Source organism: Clarias gariepinus, chromosome 23 (assembly GCF_024256425.1).
Source record: "Clarias gariepinus isolate MV-2021 ecotype Netherlands chromosome 23, CGAR_prim_01v2, whole genome shotgun sequence".
NCBI classification, from domain to species: domain Eukaryota; kingdom Metazoa; phylum Chordata; class Actinopteri; order Siluriformes; family Clariidae; genus Clarias; species Clarias gariepinus.
Window position 1 is genome coordinate 14,828,200 of NC_071122.1, and position 19,199 is coordinate 14,847,398.

Here is a 19,199-nt window from a genome sequence, read left to right on the forward strand (position 1 = left end):
AAAACATCTTTTGCAGCAAATGCAGACCATAGGCATTCTAGCTGTCAATTCTTCCAAGATAATCTAATGAGATTTAACCCCATGCTTCCTTTAGCATCTCCCACAAGATGGATTGACCTGATGGAGCCATCCTCCATACCATACGGTCAAGCTGCTCCCACAACAACTTAATAGGGTTCAGATCCGGAGACTGGGCTGGCCACTCCATTACTGTTAGAATTCCAGAAACTTTAAATAAAATAAAATAAAAAAAATACAGCCACCAACAAAAAATAAATAAATAAATTGGTTGTGAACTGCATGAAAATGTGTTTTTTCTTTAGAAAACCAAGAAATTTACAACTGATCCCAAACTTTCGAGTGGTAGTGTATATTGAGTAAGTGACACCATTAAGCACAAATTTAGAGGTTAGCAGAAGGTATGGATGATGAGGGTGGCGTATCTGTTTCAATACTCCACACCACTGTACTGCTGCATTGTCACGTGACTATAGAGTATACGCCATTAGTAGTCAGAATCAGTTCATTGATCATTTCAGGGAAATCATTATGCTGCAGTTTTTTACAGTACAATCTAAATTAAGAAAAAAAGGAGAGTTTAAAAAGTAGAAATTATTGCAAAGTAAAAATACTGCAAATAATTTGACCAAAATATGGAAATATAAATGTGGCATGAAAATGTATACTCAGTTTCAATTCAATTAAATTTTATTAGTATAGCACTTTTATCAATAGTTGTAGGCTATAAATCTCAATACATATATTATGAATCCTGTTTGATACTCCAGCAGATACTGTAAGTTTGTTGAGTCTGTTGGTGTCTGAAACTCTCAGCCTGCTTTCCCAGCATGCCACAGCATACAGGAGAGCACTGGCCACCGCAGACTCATAAAACACCCATAAAACAAGTGCTGGGAGTGCTGTCTGTTGAACACTGCCTGGCCAAAAACACAAAATCACACATGCTAAGATTTCATTGGACCGCCTTTAGCTTTGATTATGGTGCACAATGTGGTGGCCAGTCCATGTCTGAAAATGATTCCTCATGCTCTCAGAACCCCCCTTTACCATTTTGCATCATGGAATATGCGTCCTGTGCCGTAAGGAGAGAAAATTCCATTGATGTGATAACCTGCTCATTCAGTACATTCAAGTCATCAGCTGACTTCATTTTACTGCTGAGCCTAGACCTGAACCCCTGAAACAACCCCAGATCATAACACCGCCTCCAGATCGCTTCATGCACTTCCCGTCTTACCCTGACGCCCCAATCTTATAACTTAATAGTTTAAAGGACCCCATTGATCACGGAAATCAGAGTAGCAGATAAAATACAGCTTGGGAAAATTTGACAGCACGGACAATCCTCACTTAAATGATCTCAAATTTTAAAGAGTAAAAACTAGCTAAGCTAAATGTTTTACGTTTAATTCTGTGTCACTATACAACAGAAACGTAAAGATGAGGAGTTTGAAAACCCACCGGGTTCTCTGGTTTCCTTCCACAGTCCAAAGCCATGCAGAGTAGATTAATCGGTGTTTCCATGATGGATTAGCATCCCGTCTAGTGTTTACCCGCCTTGTAGCATAAGCGTCCTGAGATAGGCTTCAGTTATTATAATCAATTCCTATGATGATGTTTTAGAGTGACTTTTCATTTCTGCACAGTGGAATAGTCTTCCTGTAGCTCAATATTATCTTGTTAACATGTACCTTTTTGACCACATAAAGCTACAGGGGGTTCAATGCTGTTTTGTACCTAATATTTCATAATCTAAGGCTATTCCTTTGCTTCTTTGTTTGTTTTTGTTTTGTTAATATATTTTAGTAATTATCAACCTTAACCTAAGCTTTAAAATTACAATATGATGGTTAAATTGGGGGGTCGGGCTACTTAAGTATATGCACAATTGCACAATAATAGTTAGCAACTACAACATTTTATTCCCCTATGTTTCCTGTCATAAGGGACTTTTTGGTTAGAACTATAAATATGAAAAGGTCATTTAATGGTTTGGAATGTGCCTTGAAATGATAACGCAATCATGGTTTTATCTTGTGAATATCGTCATCACACTGAAAGTAGTTCCTGTTTACACACCGCTGTCCATATCTGCCACGCTCCTGAATGGTTTGAGATGTGAGTGTAAGTTGCATCTAAACACAGCGTCTCGAAACTGTGAGACACGAGCTCTCACACGTCTGTACAGTGCCAGTCAGGGTCCTGAACTGGGTACAGCTGTTCAGTAGTAAATACTGCAGACTGTCATAACATTATTTTTATGGTGTCATAGGGGCTGAAATGATTATATATTATATATTTTAGGATTATATATTATATATTATATATTTTAGGAGAATATCAGAATCACCCAGGAACCGAACAGTGATGTCAGAATTCTGATTCTGTCAGGACCACTAGGTAAATGTTCTTCTTTAAGTTTATTACCACAAGTAAAGCCATTAAGACTTCGGTTTCTCAATTATGTAATAAGCTGCTGTTTTTTTGAGAAAAAAATAAAATAAATAAAAGCGAAAGAGAGTTTATAGTTGTAATAAAGAAACAGAAAGTAACAGGAATTCCTTGAATGGATTTTCCACAGCATAAGATTAGTAACCTGAAGTTTCATTTTTTAAGTAGATACATAAACAGACAGACCTTCAAACAGTCTATATGTACAAAAGCATATCGAATACTGGTGTTTCAAGCAGGCCCCTTATCCCCAGTGAAGGGCGATCTTAATGGATCCACCAAGACATCTTGGACAATGCTATGCTTCCAACCGTTTTCTATTCCAACATGACTGTGCCACAAAGCAAGGACTATAAAGACACGGTTTGATGAGTTTTGTGTGGCCCTACACAAACTTGACTGGCCCTAACACAGAGCCCTGTGACCTCAACTCCATTGAGCGCCTTTGGGATGAACTGGAACAGGGATTTCGAGCCAGGCCTTCTCGTCCAACATCAGCGCCTGACCTTATAAATGCTCTACAGAATGAATGGACACAAATTCCAACAGGAACATTCCAACATCTTGTGGACAGCCTTCCAAGAAGGGTGGAAGCTGTTATAGCTGTTATAGCAATGTCATTGCCGGTTTGGCCAAATCCTTTTGTTCCTATAGTGTAGATAATTGCTGAGGTATAAGCATAAAAGAATAAAAAAACACTTTGAGACATGCTCTCACTTACTGTTTATACAGATTTATCCTGTATTTAGGGTCACAGGGGGCCTGGAGCCTATCCCAGGAGACTTAAGGCACAAGGCAGGGTACACCCTGGACAGGGTGCCAATCCATCACAGGACACACTTACACAATGAGACAATTTAGGAACGCAAATTAGCCTAATCTGGAGATCTTTGGATTGTGGGCTGAAACCCATGTGGAGTATCCCATTTGTGAAGGACATGCAAACTCCATGCACACAGGGATGGGAATCGAACCCAGACCCTGAAGGTGAAAGGAGACAGTGCTAACCGCTGCGCCACAGTCCCACCTAAGACATGCTTGTAATGAAAATTAACTTAGTTTCACCATTAATGGTTCACTCTGATATTATAGATCTAACTTAAATCACAGATGGACTGTAAAGAGATTTTGAATGTGATTTTTTTTTTTTTTTTTAGAAAAGCATCATGGAGGATTTGCTCGGAGAGTTTTCTGCCAGATTTTTGTCAGTAAACACAAGTACTCTGTTCTGAACAATGTTGTTTATGCTCATGCCACAACTCCTGACATGTCAAGCTTTTTTTCTCTTCTGCACTTCTGCAGTTTTAACCATGAACTTTAGGTTATTAGTTTCAAATCCAGGAATGCCAACCCTCAAACAGCTCAGCTCGGTGCATGGATTAAATTTGGTCAGACAGCAAAGTGTGTGCCTCACACTGTTGTTTTCTTCTCCTTCACATCAATAGATACAAGGTCAGTGTGTAAAATCTCCTCTAATGCCTTTTTTTTCTCCGCCGCCCAACCCCCAGCAGGTCATTCTTGAGGCGTTGCTTCATTGTGTGTGTGTCCTGACAGCAAAGCCGAGATGCCTGGGAATGTCAGCCTTTAAAATAAAGCCATCAGAATAAATCACACACAGCTACAAAGAGACAAAAGCAGGAGACAGGATTTCATTTCATTCAACCCAGAATGCTGTGAATATTTTAATCAAATACTGAAAATACTGCAAGTAATCAAAACTATGAGAAATCCGCCAAAACTTCTGCTTTTCACATAGGAAAAATGACCACAAGTATAAACTTTAGAACCCAGACTTCAGGTTTTTAGCTGAAAAGTGAAGGGCGTGACGTAGAACATGGGGCAGGGAACACTGTCGAGGAGGAGGACTGTGATTGGCTGAGCTGCCTGTAAGGCAGAGTATATGGTATAACCACATGCCTCTCTGCCTCCTCACACAGTCTATGTTTGTGCGTGTGTGTAAGATAGAGAGAGACACAGAGATACAGTGTGACTTTTTTAAAAGTTGGTTACAGTGAATTCATCTGTTCGACATGGTTAAGCTCTGAGTTTTTACATCTGGGTGGACTTTTCCTTTTGTCTTCATCAAAAATGGAGGTAAGCATTGTGTATATTGTATACACTACATTTATTGGCTTTCTCAGATTAGATATAAATTGCAATGCTATATGTTATATATGTTTAATATATAAAATGTAATATATGTGCCATAAATTCCACATACAGCCGGTGCATACAGTGTATGCAGATATAATTACCTGTGCAAAAAATGTTCTATTATAAATTATAAAATACAGTCGTGTACTGTATGCTAATTACATTATAACAAAGGAAAAAAAGGGAACAGCCATGTTGAATTATTTCAAGTGTTTATTTTTATTCTGATATCAGTAAGTCATGGAGAGCAGCAGTCTGGACATTGTGCAGTTCTTGCAGTTCAGAGTTTTAGTACCAGTGACAGGAAGGTTATATGTTCAGATCCCAAAAAGTACCTGCAGGATTTTTTTTTGCCCCTCTCTTCTACTTCTTGTGCTCACTTACTTTTATGCATTGTATCAAAAAATCGTGAACATAAACTCCATAAACTTAAAATGATGTGAATTTGTCTGGTTGAATTACCTTCATTCTTATCGTAAATGACTGGTTGCCACTTTTTCACTTCATGACTTTATGAGCGTCATATTTTGTCCCCGGACCTCCAGCTGTCAGTGAATTGCTCTTCTGGATACTCTGTGAGTCCATGCGCCCCACTGACCTCCTTTCAACCCCCCAGCCTTGTTTAGGTCCCGTACTAGGCAGTGTAATGTGATCCCGAGGCTAAGGCAGAGAGCTGAGACTGGAACTTTATGAGTGTTGTTAACTAGATGCTTTCCATCAGAATGTGCTAAATCATCTCACATATTAGTGGCTGTCAGCATTCTGGTCCAAATTAAACACTGAGGTTGCTGTAACAGACTGATTCAGATTCGGTTTCTGTGAGCGTGTAAAAGTATCTTTAGGCTTTTAAGTGCTAAATGTTGTATTCAGCATTTTCCGTTTTTGAGATTATATTGGAGAAAGTGCATCAATGGGGAACTGTGACAGGTTTTTAAACATGCGAATTACATAAGTGTAACAGTATTGCTGTAGATTTAATTGCAGAGTGTGGTCACTAATTTGCAGCTTTATTTTTATGTCGCAATCTTTTGTTTTGACATTTTAAAGCCATCTTTTCTTTGCTGAAATTCTTCCCACATACCCAACATTCTGACCCAGTTCTATATAAAACATCATTTCTCTTTTGAGAAAGAGAAGTGCACCTTCTGACTGCCAATTGTATGTCATCGGTTGCAAAATCATCCTGGATACATTAATAGCTATTAAACTTGCCGTGAATTTGGAACTTTTGAATTTGAAAAGCAAGTGCTGTGATAAAGTGGCAAAAAAAACAACAACAACCAACAAAAAAAAAAAAAAAAAAAAAAAGCAAGAATCGTTCCATTCTGTCCTCCTGTAAGGAATTATTAGGCAACTACTTTCAGTTCCCATCTCATCTTTGATTTCATCCATTACTGATTCATCCTTTAGCGACACAAAGCACAAACAAGAACTCACTACATCCTTTGGAATCTTAAGCAGCCGATGAGACGACTTGGGTCTAATCCGATTGCTGAATAGACGTCTGGATCTCCAGATGTTGGTCTCAGGTGTCCAGCTTGTTGGCGTGTAAGCTGTAGTTCGGCGTGGAGCAGGAAGCTGTTGGAATCTGGCAAGTGTCTTAGTGAGCTGCTGATACTGTATCGGTGTCAGTATCAGGGTAAACCGTTCGATCAGATCAGATCATCTTCTGCATATCAACATCGACATATCAACAGCTGGATGTGTGTTAACTGGTTGCGGCATACTTTTCTAGAAATTCACGTTAATTGACACTCAAGAGGAAAAAAAAGGTCATGTTCAAACTTTGAGACCTAAAAAAAGTCTGATTATTCACTAAGTTAAATCTAAAAGTAGCTTGTCGTGGGACAATGCTTCTCCATATTTAAAGCGTACCACAAGCTTCACGCTGATGTCATACAATGGAAAATCTGACTACACTGCTTTTAGAATGGGTGCTGACATGAGGCAAGCAAGTTAACGTTTCCCTTAAAAATTTGACCCAGTTATCAATGTGAAGATCCTGATTATTTCAACATTGGTTTTTGCCTTAGCTTCTGGATAGCCAGAAAATGTTAATAATGTACAGTTGACTCAGTGAATTATCATTGTTCATTTGTAGTCTACTGTATATGGTCATTTAATCGACTGCCTTGGACTTGTTAAAGGCTATCTATTCAGCCCACCTAAACGTTAATAATAGATTTCAGTGGGTTTCAGTGGGTTTGTCTGGTGTCCAGAAAGGATCCGGCTAGATTAGTTACATTTTAGTAACAGTATATTTTTTTTCCACTTTACTTTTACCCTACACACACATCATTTGTGGCTTCTTAGTTTCCTGTTAATGTTTTTCATATGTTATACTTTCATATTTATTTCGGTGGCATTTTGGATTAGTGGTGATCACTGGTGATCCAGCGTTGGTGATTTGAATCTTCCCTCTGTGTCTAATGCATGGAGTTTGCACTTTCTCCACATGGTTTCCCCACACATTCCGAAGACATGCAATCTAAGTTAACTGGTGTTTCCAAATTGCCCGGAGTGTGTGTGTGTGTGTGTGTGTGTGTGTGTGTGTGTGTGTGTGTGTGTGTGTGTGTGTGTGTGTGCTTGTGCTTGTGCCCAGTGACGGGTTGGCACACCATCAAGTTCTGTGGGTAGGCTCCAGGCCGCCTGTGACTCTGGATAGAGAAATAAAAAATGAATGGATAATTACCTTATCTATCTATGTATTTATTTATGTATTTATTTATTTATTCAGTAAACTGCAGATTATTAGATTAAAATCCCAGAATATGGTCTATAATTAACAATGCTTTTCTCCTAGCTATGAATGACACTCTACTGGCTGCTAGTTATACAAAAAGCATTTGCTAACTTACAATTTAGACAAAAACATATATTATCCAACAGAGTTGAGATTTATCACTGCAATTGTTGATATAATGTTAGGATATGTTTATATATATATATAGCATTCAATTTGCCGGAGCGATGCCAGGTTCACCAGTTCAAAATCCACACTAATATATGCAAAACATATTTTGTCATACAGTTTTTATATTTCTTCACCCTTGTGTCAATGCACAAAATATTATTAAACAGCTTTAAATAACGTCAGTTTTCTCAAAACTGCCAAAATGGATGTATCTCATTTTGCTGTCAAACTGTTCGCCTAGACTATAAAGCATCCCTGACTTCTTGCAAAACCTCCCAACTGTTAAATTAAGCACAATTTACTCTACATTAATAATTGGTTATTAGTTCTGGGGAATCCTTTTTTTTTTTTTTTTTACTTCAAATTTTGCTAGTAAAACTAACTTGGTTGAACTGCCTATTGGAGACTAGCATATAATGGAGCAAAATACAACACAACAAGGTTTTCCATTTGGGAAATCACATAAGCTTCATAAAGCTTGTATATATGGGTCAAATAAAAAGACAATATTTGTGGCCCAGATTATATTTCACACGTTGTCACTTCACATGGTTGCAGGAAGAGGTTTGATCTGTGGTAAGGGTAAATGCAGAGGGGAGTAAAAGCAGAAGGCGTGAAGGTCCAGGAAGTCAGCTTAAAGCTAAACCGCAAGAACTGATAAGCATGTGTGGCAGCAGAGCGCGCAATCACTCAAAGCATCTTTTCTACTAGGTTAAATTGCATGCGTTCATGCATTTAAATGAGACGCACACTATCCTACGACTGAAAGAATGCATCTGCGATGGAACACTTCGTACCACATTTGTACGGCATTTGCTTTACATGGCCGTGCAAAGTGTTGGCCCGGGCTGGAAGTGTAATTCCTTTTGTATATTTGCATGTGGTCATGAAGAAGGAAAATGCATCATATGTCATATTTTGTTATCACTCAGCAGGTGCTCACCACAGTCCGCACTGCAAACCAAGCCTGCAGTCGAGCAATTTCTGTCATTTGCTATCTGAAACTAAACAGCATTCGATCATTCGGAGGCATAGCGTCCTCCAGCTAAATAAATGAAGTCATCAGAAAGACGGAGCCCGGAAAGCAGACGCTGAGAAACATAGCGCTTGTGTACGATATCCGTCATAGTTCAGAGACAGGAAATACCAGGGCAGCTAATAAGGCAAGTAACACAGACTCGCTGGGGCCTGAAGGGGCAATAAGTCCCAGCATCCTCCCTCCTCAGCCCAATTTATGTTCCTAAGATGGCCGATCTGGAGGAACTGGGTGCACGGTATGATCATTGGTCACATAACTCCCCAAACTCTCATAAAATTCAGGATTCTGCTTATGTCTTGTCTTACTTTGCATTGCATCCTTATTGCCTTCCAGCTAGATTCCTTGTCTGGCGCTGCCATAACTGTGTTTACTTTGTGTAGAGCTACTCAGCTTGCACAGGGCATTTCTCACTCCCAAAGGTCGTAGGTTAAAGTGAATTGGGGGTGTAATTCCCGCAGGAATCACCCCTATAATTCCAGTTGAAAGTGAAAAAGTATGCAGGCGGTCCTAGTAGCAATTCAAACAGCACGCAAATCAACAATTAGTTTTTATGCCAAATTGACCTTTTCTATTATAAGACATACTGCAGAGATTGAAAAAAGTGCAATGGATTGGCATCTTATCGAGGGTTCACTTCCGCCCATTATGCCCAGTACTCCCAAGATAGGCTCTGCATCCATCTCAACCCTGAAATGGGTAAAATGCTTATAAAAAGTGAGTGGGGTGATGGCTGTATTAGATGATGATAACAAGAGAAAATTGCAGACATTGCACAAAAAAAAAACAAATGCACACACACATATACACACACACACACACACACACACACACACATAAATATGCCATGGTTTCCCATGCCAAGACCAGGAAAATGGAGAAAAATGACGTCTACCTTTTCTCATGCATGAGTTTTAGGTCATTGTGTGCGAATTTTGATATGAATTTGCACTGGATATTTTGCTCTGACCTGCAACCCCTTACATGTTTCACATACACAGTGTTTTTATAGTGATTCCTAAATGAGTAAAATCTCAAAACTTACTAATTGTCGCTGTATTTTGGAAATGCAGCTTGCTACAGAATTAATTACCTAGGTTATTCAAGTCAAACCAGGATTGTGCAGATTGACAGAAGACAGATATGAAAGTATCTAATACATTGTATATAATCCCCTGCTACGCTAACACACCTATTCCAGGATTTCACTAACGCTTGGATACCATCGAAAGTTTTTTCAATTGCCATGATCCGACTACCTGCTTTAAGTCTGAAACGCTGGCCTCCCAGGAACTCCCTTAATGTCCCTAACAGTGGCGGCCGGTCAATAAGCGGCGCAGGGGCACCATCCTCGTAAAGTTAGGCAGAAAAGAATGGTACTTTAATTACTCATGTCATTATTTAACATAATAATTATTTATTTTAAAGTAAAAAGTTAAAGAGCTTGGATCAGATCCACCTGATTAATTAAGCAGCAGTCAAGTGTGGCCGAGCTTACACTCTGTGCTCTTCCAGCACTTCTTATGAGTTGGAGTTGGAGCTGACTGACTGTATGCGATTTGAGTCATTCTTTCATTTTATATTAATAGTCATGATGCTTAATCATCTGACAAATGGCTATTTACGGGCGATTATTAAAAGTTTCATTTTAATTAAGCAGCCACTGGTCCCTAACATGTGGAAATGGCTTGAAGTGAAGTCAGGATTGTATACGGAATGTTATAATAACTCCCAGATGAGTTCCTGCAATGTGTTTTGTAAAAGCGGTGTTTGTAAATGATGGTGTGTACAGTTCCCACAGACAGATGCATCTCTTCTGAACATTTTTTTCTTCTGAACAAGTTATCTGTGGATTTTCGAGAAGCAGGCGTAGAGAACTTGCTGAAAGTTCACAGGAATGTCAGTGAGATCGTCATTCACGCTAACATTCACATGTTTTGCTGCAGCTAAGAGTCTCATCGGCGTAGTCTGCTTGAAACCTTCTGCAAACGTCAGTCGGTTTTTACACGCTCATTTATGAGAAATTTCATCACAAGTCCCGGTTTGACTCGAACACCCCTCGTATATCAGACGGAGGATGTACGTTGCAAAATTTATAAATATTACTTCAAAGCATGAGATCATAGTATTCACATTGTAACATGACTTATTTGGTCATATGAGTCAAAGAGACAGAGTGAGAGAAAGAGAGAGAGAGAGAGACAGCTGCAGAAAGAAAGTTCAGGCCAGCTGTCCCAGCCTCATCCCCACAAACATACACTACATGGGCAGAAACCCCAGCGCACAGCTGACTGTGACAACGTCGCTCACAACACATACTTAGGAACGTTTTCAATCAGCATCACTAGAGTTCACTCACATGTAAGCTGTGCATACACACACACACACACACACGCAGACAACAGCACTTCCACACACCACATGAGCTTTAAAATTTTAAATCCACATCAGAAAATGTGATCATACTTTTTTTCCCTGTCTGGAGATTACACCACATCACACTTTTTGTGTAACAGTGGTTTTTTCGCAGGATTAGGCGTCGTCCGCCACCTTCGACTGAGTCACAGTGTGGCTGTTCTGATTGGTCTGCTAAAAGCGGTGCAGCACGACAGGTGCTTCTCACGTAAGCCTGCCAAACTCAATAGAGCCTTTGTTGCCAAAGATTCATCTGGGGAAGAAAAAAAAAAGAAAAAAAGGAGGCTAGCTCCATTTAAAGCTGCTGCTAAGACTTATCAGCGGGAGGCTGACGACTGAGGAAGGAAGGCAGGCGTGTGTGGGGAGTCAGGATAGGATGATCTGACTTCAGAGTAACTGGGTGTACAAATTGGAATGTCAGAAGAACATCCATACACTGGGTACACAAAAAAAAATATATATATATGTTAACGGAAGTGTCCAAAATGAAGGGGAATTCACAGCAGGGTGAGAAATGTATGACACAAGAATGAGTGGGGACAGAACGCCGTCACTCAGAGTTCTGCTAAATTCTTCTCAACATTTCATCACTTCCCATTCAAATTATGATTCACTCTAACACACACACACAGATGAAATGGGCCTCCGTAACTGCGTCACTTGACTGTCACTGGACACACATGCCTTTTTTTTCTGTGATGTTTCAATCGTTCCCTGTCGGTCGGTATGATTTATTACAAATATATATATAGTTTGGGGTCACTTTCCATGTTCATAACTCCATGATGGTTCCTGATTTTTATTCCTTTCTACATTGTAAAGAAATGCTGAAGGCGTCCAAAAAAATGCATTAATCTCCTTTGAACAGTTGATATTGAGATGTGTCTGCTACTTATGCTCTGTAAAGACTTCATAACGCCTCTAATCTGAGGTGCTGTTAATTGGTCATTTTTTAGGCTGATAACTCGTCTGCAGCAGAGGTAGGTTTTGGTCTCGCCCTCCTGGGATGGCCTTCATGAGAGCCAGTTTCATTATGGTGCTTGACGGATTTTGCAAATGCACTTGACAATACTGTTCTTGCAAGAACTATTCCAGAAAGGCTGACCTCTGTGTCTTAAAATAACAACTAACTGTAACAAAAAACTGTTAATTACCTAATTCCATATGTGTTATTTTATAGTTTTAAAATCCCCAGTATTGTTGTAGAATGTAGAAAATGAATCACTAAACAAAAAACAAACGTGACCCCAAACTTTTGAACAGTAGTGTATATATATACGTATATATGTATGTATGTATGTATGTATGTACATCCTCACTGGCTATGGAGAGCATAGAGAGTATGAGTGTGTGTAACTGTTGCTGCTGAGGAATTTATGAACACATGGGCCTGGGTTTAAAGGGCTGTGTGGACATGTGTGTGTATGGATGTCCGTGTGCGCGTGTGTTTCTGCACACTGTCAATAGCATGTGTTTGTGCTGAATTTAGGATTTGCAGATGGTGGTGGTGTGCATTTCTGAAAAGATCCTGAATAGAACAGCAGAGGAATACTTAAATGTAAATATTACAGAGTGATAGATTAGACTGGCCTGGCCTGTTTGGCTTTTTGTCCTCTCCATCATGCAGTTTTGCTGTGGTCTGAGATATAAATGGATGTTATTTGGAGAAGTTACGGAGAGATAACTTCCTTTTATTTCTCCAAAGGAAGCTGTGACAGGAAGCAAGCGCCAGACACATGAAGTAGCGTTTTTGCAACCATTTACACCTGCCTTTAGTTCATGGCGTCCTACTGCGGCTCAGATGCATGGAATCACTAATAATCTAGTTGTGTTTATCTTCTGTTGGACAGCCAAGTCTTATACAGGAACCAGATGAAAACTGAATGTTTAACACGTATAACGTAACAGATAGAAGACGGCAGTGATGAATTACGGCATGATTCATAGGGAAACCCCAAAAGATTTGATTCCAGAAAGGAGTGTATGCTGTTGCCCTAGGAACAATTATACAGTGGATTAGATGGCTATGACTTCAGATGTTGTGAGGCTCTGTTTCTAACCACAAAGAATCCAGGGACTAGAATCACTAACATTCCTATAAGTGCCTAGCTATGGCTGGGCCTATTATCATCGTCACACAAAAGCCTTGTTTGTTCTGTCCATTACTTCAGGAAGGCACTAGCATCCCCGTTAGCCCCCGTGCCTGTGTATGTGTGTGTGTGTGTGCAGACTTTTTGTATTGTGAGTATAAATTATGTCACGTTTTCTCCCTAGACCATCTTCGCCAAAGCGCTCTATGACAACACAGCCGAGACCCCAGATGAGCTGGCCTTCCACAAGGGTGATGTTGTTGTGGTGATACAGAAAACCGTCGAGGGCAGCTTGGGCTGGTGGAAATGTTCCCTGCATGGCCGGGAAGGCCTGGCGCCGGCCAATCGGCTGCGACTCCTCTCACCATCCGAGAGCATTTATCAAACCCCGCGGCCCTCAGAAGCAAACCCGACTTATGAGCTCATGGATGGGGGCTACAAGGTGCCATCAGCAACAAACATAGTGCACAATCCTGAACTTTTCCCATCACAGGAGAGAAACCACTCTTTAAATAAGGTATAAATTCTTTTTCTTTCTTTTTTTTTTTTTTTTTGCATCTACAGACTGACACTGGTCCAGTTTAAGTACCGCAATAATCATGATTACGTCTCAGCGATGTGTATTATTCAAAACCGTAAGTAAAATCGGTTACTGAGATTATAACACGGTATTCTCCTCATAAGTTAGTTTGATCAGAAAGACCTTGTAGCGATACAATTGCAGGTTAATAGGCAGTTATGCGGTGACCCCTGCTGGCTAAAGCACTTGCAGATGCTCTGACTCTGGCTCGGCCTCTGCCTGTGCGTTTTTATGGGCCCATAAAATAACCTAGGGGACAGACTTCAGACACCGCTAACTACAACCAGCAGGAGGAAAAACAGGGATAGAGGATTGTCCGTTACGGGTGGGGCTGGTAGGTCCACATGTTGCTGATTTCCCCTCCTGCTTCAGGGAAATTTTTTTACCTTTACAGTAGTTCTCTCCCAGTTAATGTGCTTGATGGTTTTAATTAGAAAACTGGGTTAAATCCGAAGATGTACTGAGCTTAGTATGTTTGCCTAAAAATAGGCCCTAATGTGACTTAAAGATGTTATTTTTGTGTTTTAAAGATGATACATGATGCCTCCAGACCCAGTCCTCCGGGTACTCTGTATGCTGTTCCTAGTCTTGGAAGAAAGAGCTCTTTATTTACGGTGAGACCCTTTTTGTTAACTTTAACAATCCAATTAATCCGGGTTCGATTCCCGCCTCAGCTCTTGGAGTTTGCATGTTCTCCTCGTGCTTGGTGGGTTTCCTCTGGCTGCCCCGGTTTCCTCCCACAGTCCAAAGACATGCAGACTAGGCTAATTGCCGTTCCCAGATTGCCCGTTGTGTGGGTGTATATGTGTGTGCCCTTTGATGAATTGGCACCCCATCCAGGGTGTACCCCGCCTCGTGCGCTAAGTCTCCTGGGATAGGCTCCAGGCCAACCCATGACCCTGTAAACAGGATAAAGTGGTAGAGTTAGTGAATGACTTAATATATGCTGTGTTAATGTTTTACAAAAACACTTTCATACGCTATTTTTATTTCACTTAATGGTCCACTAATTACAATATAAGTAACAATTTATACCTGTCCATGAACACAGCCGGTATCGCCACGCCCTATGGTGCGGAAAATGTCAGCTGCTGAAATTCAGAAGAGATATGAAATCATGGACAACAGCAAATGCAAAAAAGAGGTAAATATATGCGCTGGATACAATAGTTTGCCTTAAATACCTGCAATAAAACTTGTTTTATGACCAACAGTTTACCATGTATCATGTACTGTAAATGCAAAAAAGTTGCTAGTGTAACAAAGTCTTTTAATGTTTCACAGGTGTATGCTGTACCTCATACACCATCCAAAGATTGCAATTATGATGTCCCTGTTCCTTCTAAAAATGTGCAACACCTAAAGCAGGTTCCAAGTTGCAGCACTTTGCCTACCCCACGGAAGTTAGAGCAGATATATGATGTGCCTGTAGCACCCGAAAAAGCTCTCGTTGCACGTGGTTTCTATGGCACAATGCCGGCCAAAGGTACGTCTTCAGGAAAAGATCTCTATGACACTCCACCTCCATGTGTTCGTCCTTCAGTAGTCCCTGGTGGCGTCCTATATGACATCCCAAAATGTAGTGAGGAAGCACAACAAAAAAAAGACTTCACACGACCTGAGGAGGAAGGCATCTATGATGTTCCACCTAGCATCAAGCAAATACAACCCACTGTGAATGGTCTTACAGTCCCAAATCAGACAATTAAACACCAAGGTAATTTTGAAAATGTTTCCAAACCTTTGGAGTACAGGTGTAAAGCTGGACCGGGACCTGATCATCCTCTCGGACGTTCATCATGGGGCAGAAAGATTATGTTGTCTAGAGAACTACAGGAGAGGGGTGAAAAAAACATTGGTGATGAGGTAAAGAATGGCAAACTTGTGTCTGTTTCTGAAAACCAACGCAACTCCACGGTGTCCACTACATCCACCACTTCCAGCTCATCCAGCTCTTCCAGGAGCTCTTGTGACTCTCGGATGTTTAGCTCCCCTTCACCGGAGCCACTGCGGGAGGTCACACTGTCTCCAGAGGAAGCCGCCCAAAGACTTTTGCAGCTCCAGGAAACAGTTTGTCGGGCCGTGCCCAAACTCATGAACTTCGTAAGTAGTCACTGGAGAAGCCGCGAGCATCTGAGCCAGCACCTCCAAGAGATCCGTGCATCCTCAGAGCATGTGGCCAATTCAGTCACCTCCTTTCTCAGCTTCGCCCTGGATATTAGAGGTAACGCTCAGCGTCTGACTGACTGTAACCTGCAGACAAGGCTCCTTAAACAGCTTTCCATCGTGGAGGACTCAGGACTGATTCTGCAGACATCTGTAAGTGCTCTAGGGGGCTTAGGCTGGTCTCTAGATGTCCTGGCTCAGGATCACAAGCAGCCACATTCTCCAGATCAGCTGGAACGCTTTGTCATGGTGGCACGCACTTTGCCCGAAGACGTAAAACGATTGGTGTCCATCATCAACGCCAACAGCAAGCTCCTGTTTAGAAACTCGTCAAAAGAGCCAGAAATGTCAAAGGACACAACTCCGCCACATGCGAGAAAAAGCCCTAGCAAGAATAAACCGCTGCAAGATACACATGGAGATGAAGATTATGTACAACTTCAGGTGAGCAGACCTTTTCGGATATGCATTTGAAAACCTTGGTGAGTGTCTCATCTTATAAATCAAGATCCATGTCTTTAGACACTGACCTTTGGATATGTTTTACAGACTAAGACAGAATTTGAAAAGCAACAGCAAAGTGAAGCAAAAAGCAACAAGAAATTGGACAAAATTGGAGAAAACGAGAAAAAACAGGTAATACGGTTACCCATTTACACTACCGGTCAAAAGTTTGACCTTTTACACCTTCTACATCCATGGTGTTTCCTGATTTGCATTTCTTCCAATAATGTACAGAATATCCAATAATCTCTTTTGAACAGTTGATATATGAGATCTGTCTGCTACTTACACTCTGTAAAGCCTTCGTAATGGCTCTAATGTGAGGTGCTGTTAATTGCTGCCTGGTAACTCTAAATGCAGCAGAGGTGCAGTAAGTTTTGGTCTTGCCTTGCTGGGATGCTCTTCATGAGAACTAGTTACATCACGGTGCTTGATGGGTTTAGCTAATGCACTAGACAATACTGCTTTTGCAAGAACTATTCGAGAACAGCTGACATTTGTGTATTAAAATAATAATTGCCTGTTGTTGTTACTTTGAATAGTTTAAAAAAATCCAGTATTGTTCTAGAATGTAGAAAATAAATCCAAACGTGCAATCTTTTGACTGGGACTGAGTATGTCCTAGGTCTGTGCTTTGAAAAGGAACAGACATTAAAGTCAGCAGGAAACCTGGTCATAATACTTGATTGCTTGCAAAGTCGCTGTAGATGTTAAAGCTGGAGGTCAACATCGTTTCATCAGACCTGCTCATTTCCTCCTTAACTATTACGGCACTCATCCTGTTTGGGTGTGCAAGCACACACACACACACACACACACACACACACACACACCACCACATCTCATCTTTGTAGTTAAAAAATAACCTCTGTTATTTTTACTATCGTTTCCTTTGCTCTTGTCATTTTCAGGTTTCCAAACCAGAGCCTACCTGCCCTGAGAGCACAAGCCAACAACCCTGCAAGACCATCGTTTCTGACCACTGCCATCTGCGTTTATATTTTGGTGCCATCAAGAAGGCCATTGCTGTGTTTGTTGCTAGCCTTGAGGAGCAGAATCCCCCGGAGAAGTTTATATCCCACAGTAAGCTGGTGATCATGGCAGGACAGAGGCTAATAGACACCCTTTTTTCCGAAGCTCAGAGCAGGCAGGACAATCAGGAACTACTGTACAAAAGCAACCACTTGTGCGCCCTCCTTAAACAACTGGCAGTGGCCACCAAAAAAGCAGCGCTGCACTTTCCTGACCAAGTGGCACTCCAGGAAGCAAAGGACTTCGCCAGAGAGCTGGCTCAGAGGGCACACCATTTTCGCATGTCTCTGGACATCTAAGGGCGAGGATGGGAGTTTCAGTCAGACACATATCTGCATGTTTTGCACCTGAGCATCTCTGCTTTATTCTGTCACTTCAGCTATAAAGGTGTCAGAAAAAAAAAGAACAGCATTTAGTGCAACCTTTCAGCTATGACTTATGCATATTTATTAAAGCAACACTGAAAAAGCAATAAAATACCAGAATAGGTGGAGAACTTGATGATCAGCATCTTTCTTAAGTAGCGTACAGTACAAAAATGGCATTGCCCAAGTGAGTGTGCAGCTAGCCTCATTTTAAATATTACGGTTTATTATTTTTCATCTAAGCAAAACTTGCACTTTTTTTTCACATCAGATGTAGTTGGAATTTCAAAACGGACAAAACCTCAACGACAAAAAAAAAAAAAAAAATCCATAATTTTTTTTCTCAAACATAGGACTATATGCTAAAATTATTGATAGCCCAAGAAGTATTTTAGGGTAATGCGAAGTGTGTTATTTTTGAAAGACTTGTATTATTTTGTGAACGCTATGTAGCCATGTCCTGTTTCCCCAGGGTATAAAAATGAGACTATATACATGCAAAATCATTTTGTCCCCTGTTATGGAAAATTTCTAACACAAAAGAGAGAAACGAGAGGATCAAGATCCCTCCACAAGTCTCTTCAACCTTTTTATAACCTTTTCCTTTTTTTCCCCTCAGTTGTGTTATTCACTCCAAGGCGAGCATTATAATATTGTATTTCATATTTTTTAGCGTGCTGATCCTTTTGAAAGCAGTGTTTTATTGGGAAAAATGACTAAATAAAAACCTTTCATATGAAAAAGAAACAAATACTGTATATACATTGCATATTTAAGCACAAAACTTTACTCATGGCATTGGTTATTCCTTATTATGTTGTTATAATGACTGTTGTTTATTTTATTAAGAATACAAACAATTCTCAAAGCTACTGTTTGTACATTCTTAAGGTATTTACTAATCTTAAGTATTTTTTATATATTTTTACTTTGTGAGCACTGTGTAAATAGGTTTATCAAATGTTTTGTCAAATGTAATTTGTTAAGCTCACATTTTATAAAATATATATATATATATATATATATATATATATATATATATATATATATATATACACTGTATATGCTGTGATTTTACCAACTACCAACTAAATACCAAATTTCAGGCTATCAAATTGCTTGATTAAATAATATCACCAGTTTTGTTATGTAAACATACGGTGGAATCAATACAATTACAAGAAATATCTCCATGGTTTTAAAAAGTCATTTAGTTACAGTTAAATCAATTTTATGATGTTATAATTGAAAGTTATTGGAAAAGTACAGTTATATCAGTTCAAACTTCAACAAGAGAAATGTTATCTTCATGCTGTCCCTTTTCTGTATCCTCTAAACCCATGCTTGATGAAGGAGTGGTCTGGGATTTTGTTACAGTGGTTGAAATCACAAGGCAACAGTTATTATTCCTATAAACGTCATCTTAAATCCAAATACTATTTTAATTGAAATGTGTGTGATGTGTTGACAA

General features: G+C 40.0%; 1 protein-coding gene across 1 annotated transcript; it reads left to right on the plus strand.

The window, feature by feature from the left end:
* The first annotated feature begins 4,420 nt into the window (after positions 1 to 4,420).
* Positions 4,421 to 18,646, plus strand: cass4 (Cas scaffold protein family member 4). Its single transcript, XM_053483518.1, has 7 exons — positions 4,421 to 4,566; positions 13,266 to 13,598; positions 14,192 to 14,275; positions 14,713 to 14,805; positions 14,946 to 16,271; positions 16,377 to 16,463; positions 17,243 to 18,646. Exons 1-7 carry the CDS (start codon positions 4,561 to 4,563, stop codon positions 17,660 to 17,662), a joined length of 2,349 nt encoding a protein of 782 aa, XP_053339493.1. The 5' UTR covers positions 4,421 to 4,560; the 3' UTR covers positions 17,663 to 18,646.
* Positions 18,647 to 19,199: the final 553 nt, after the last annotated feature.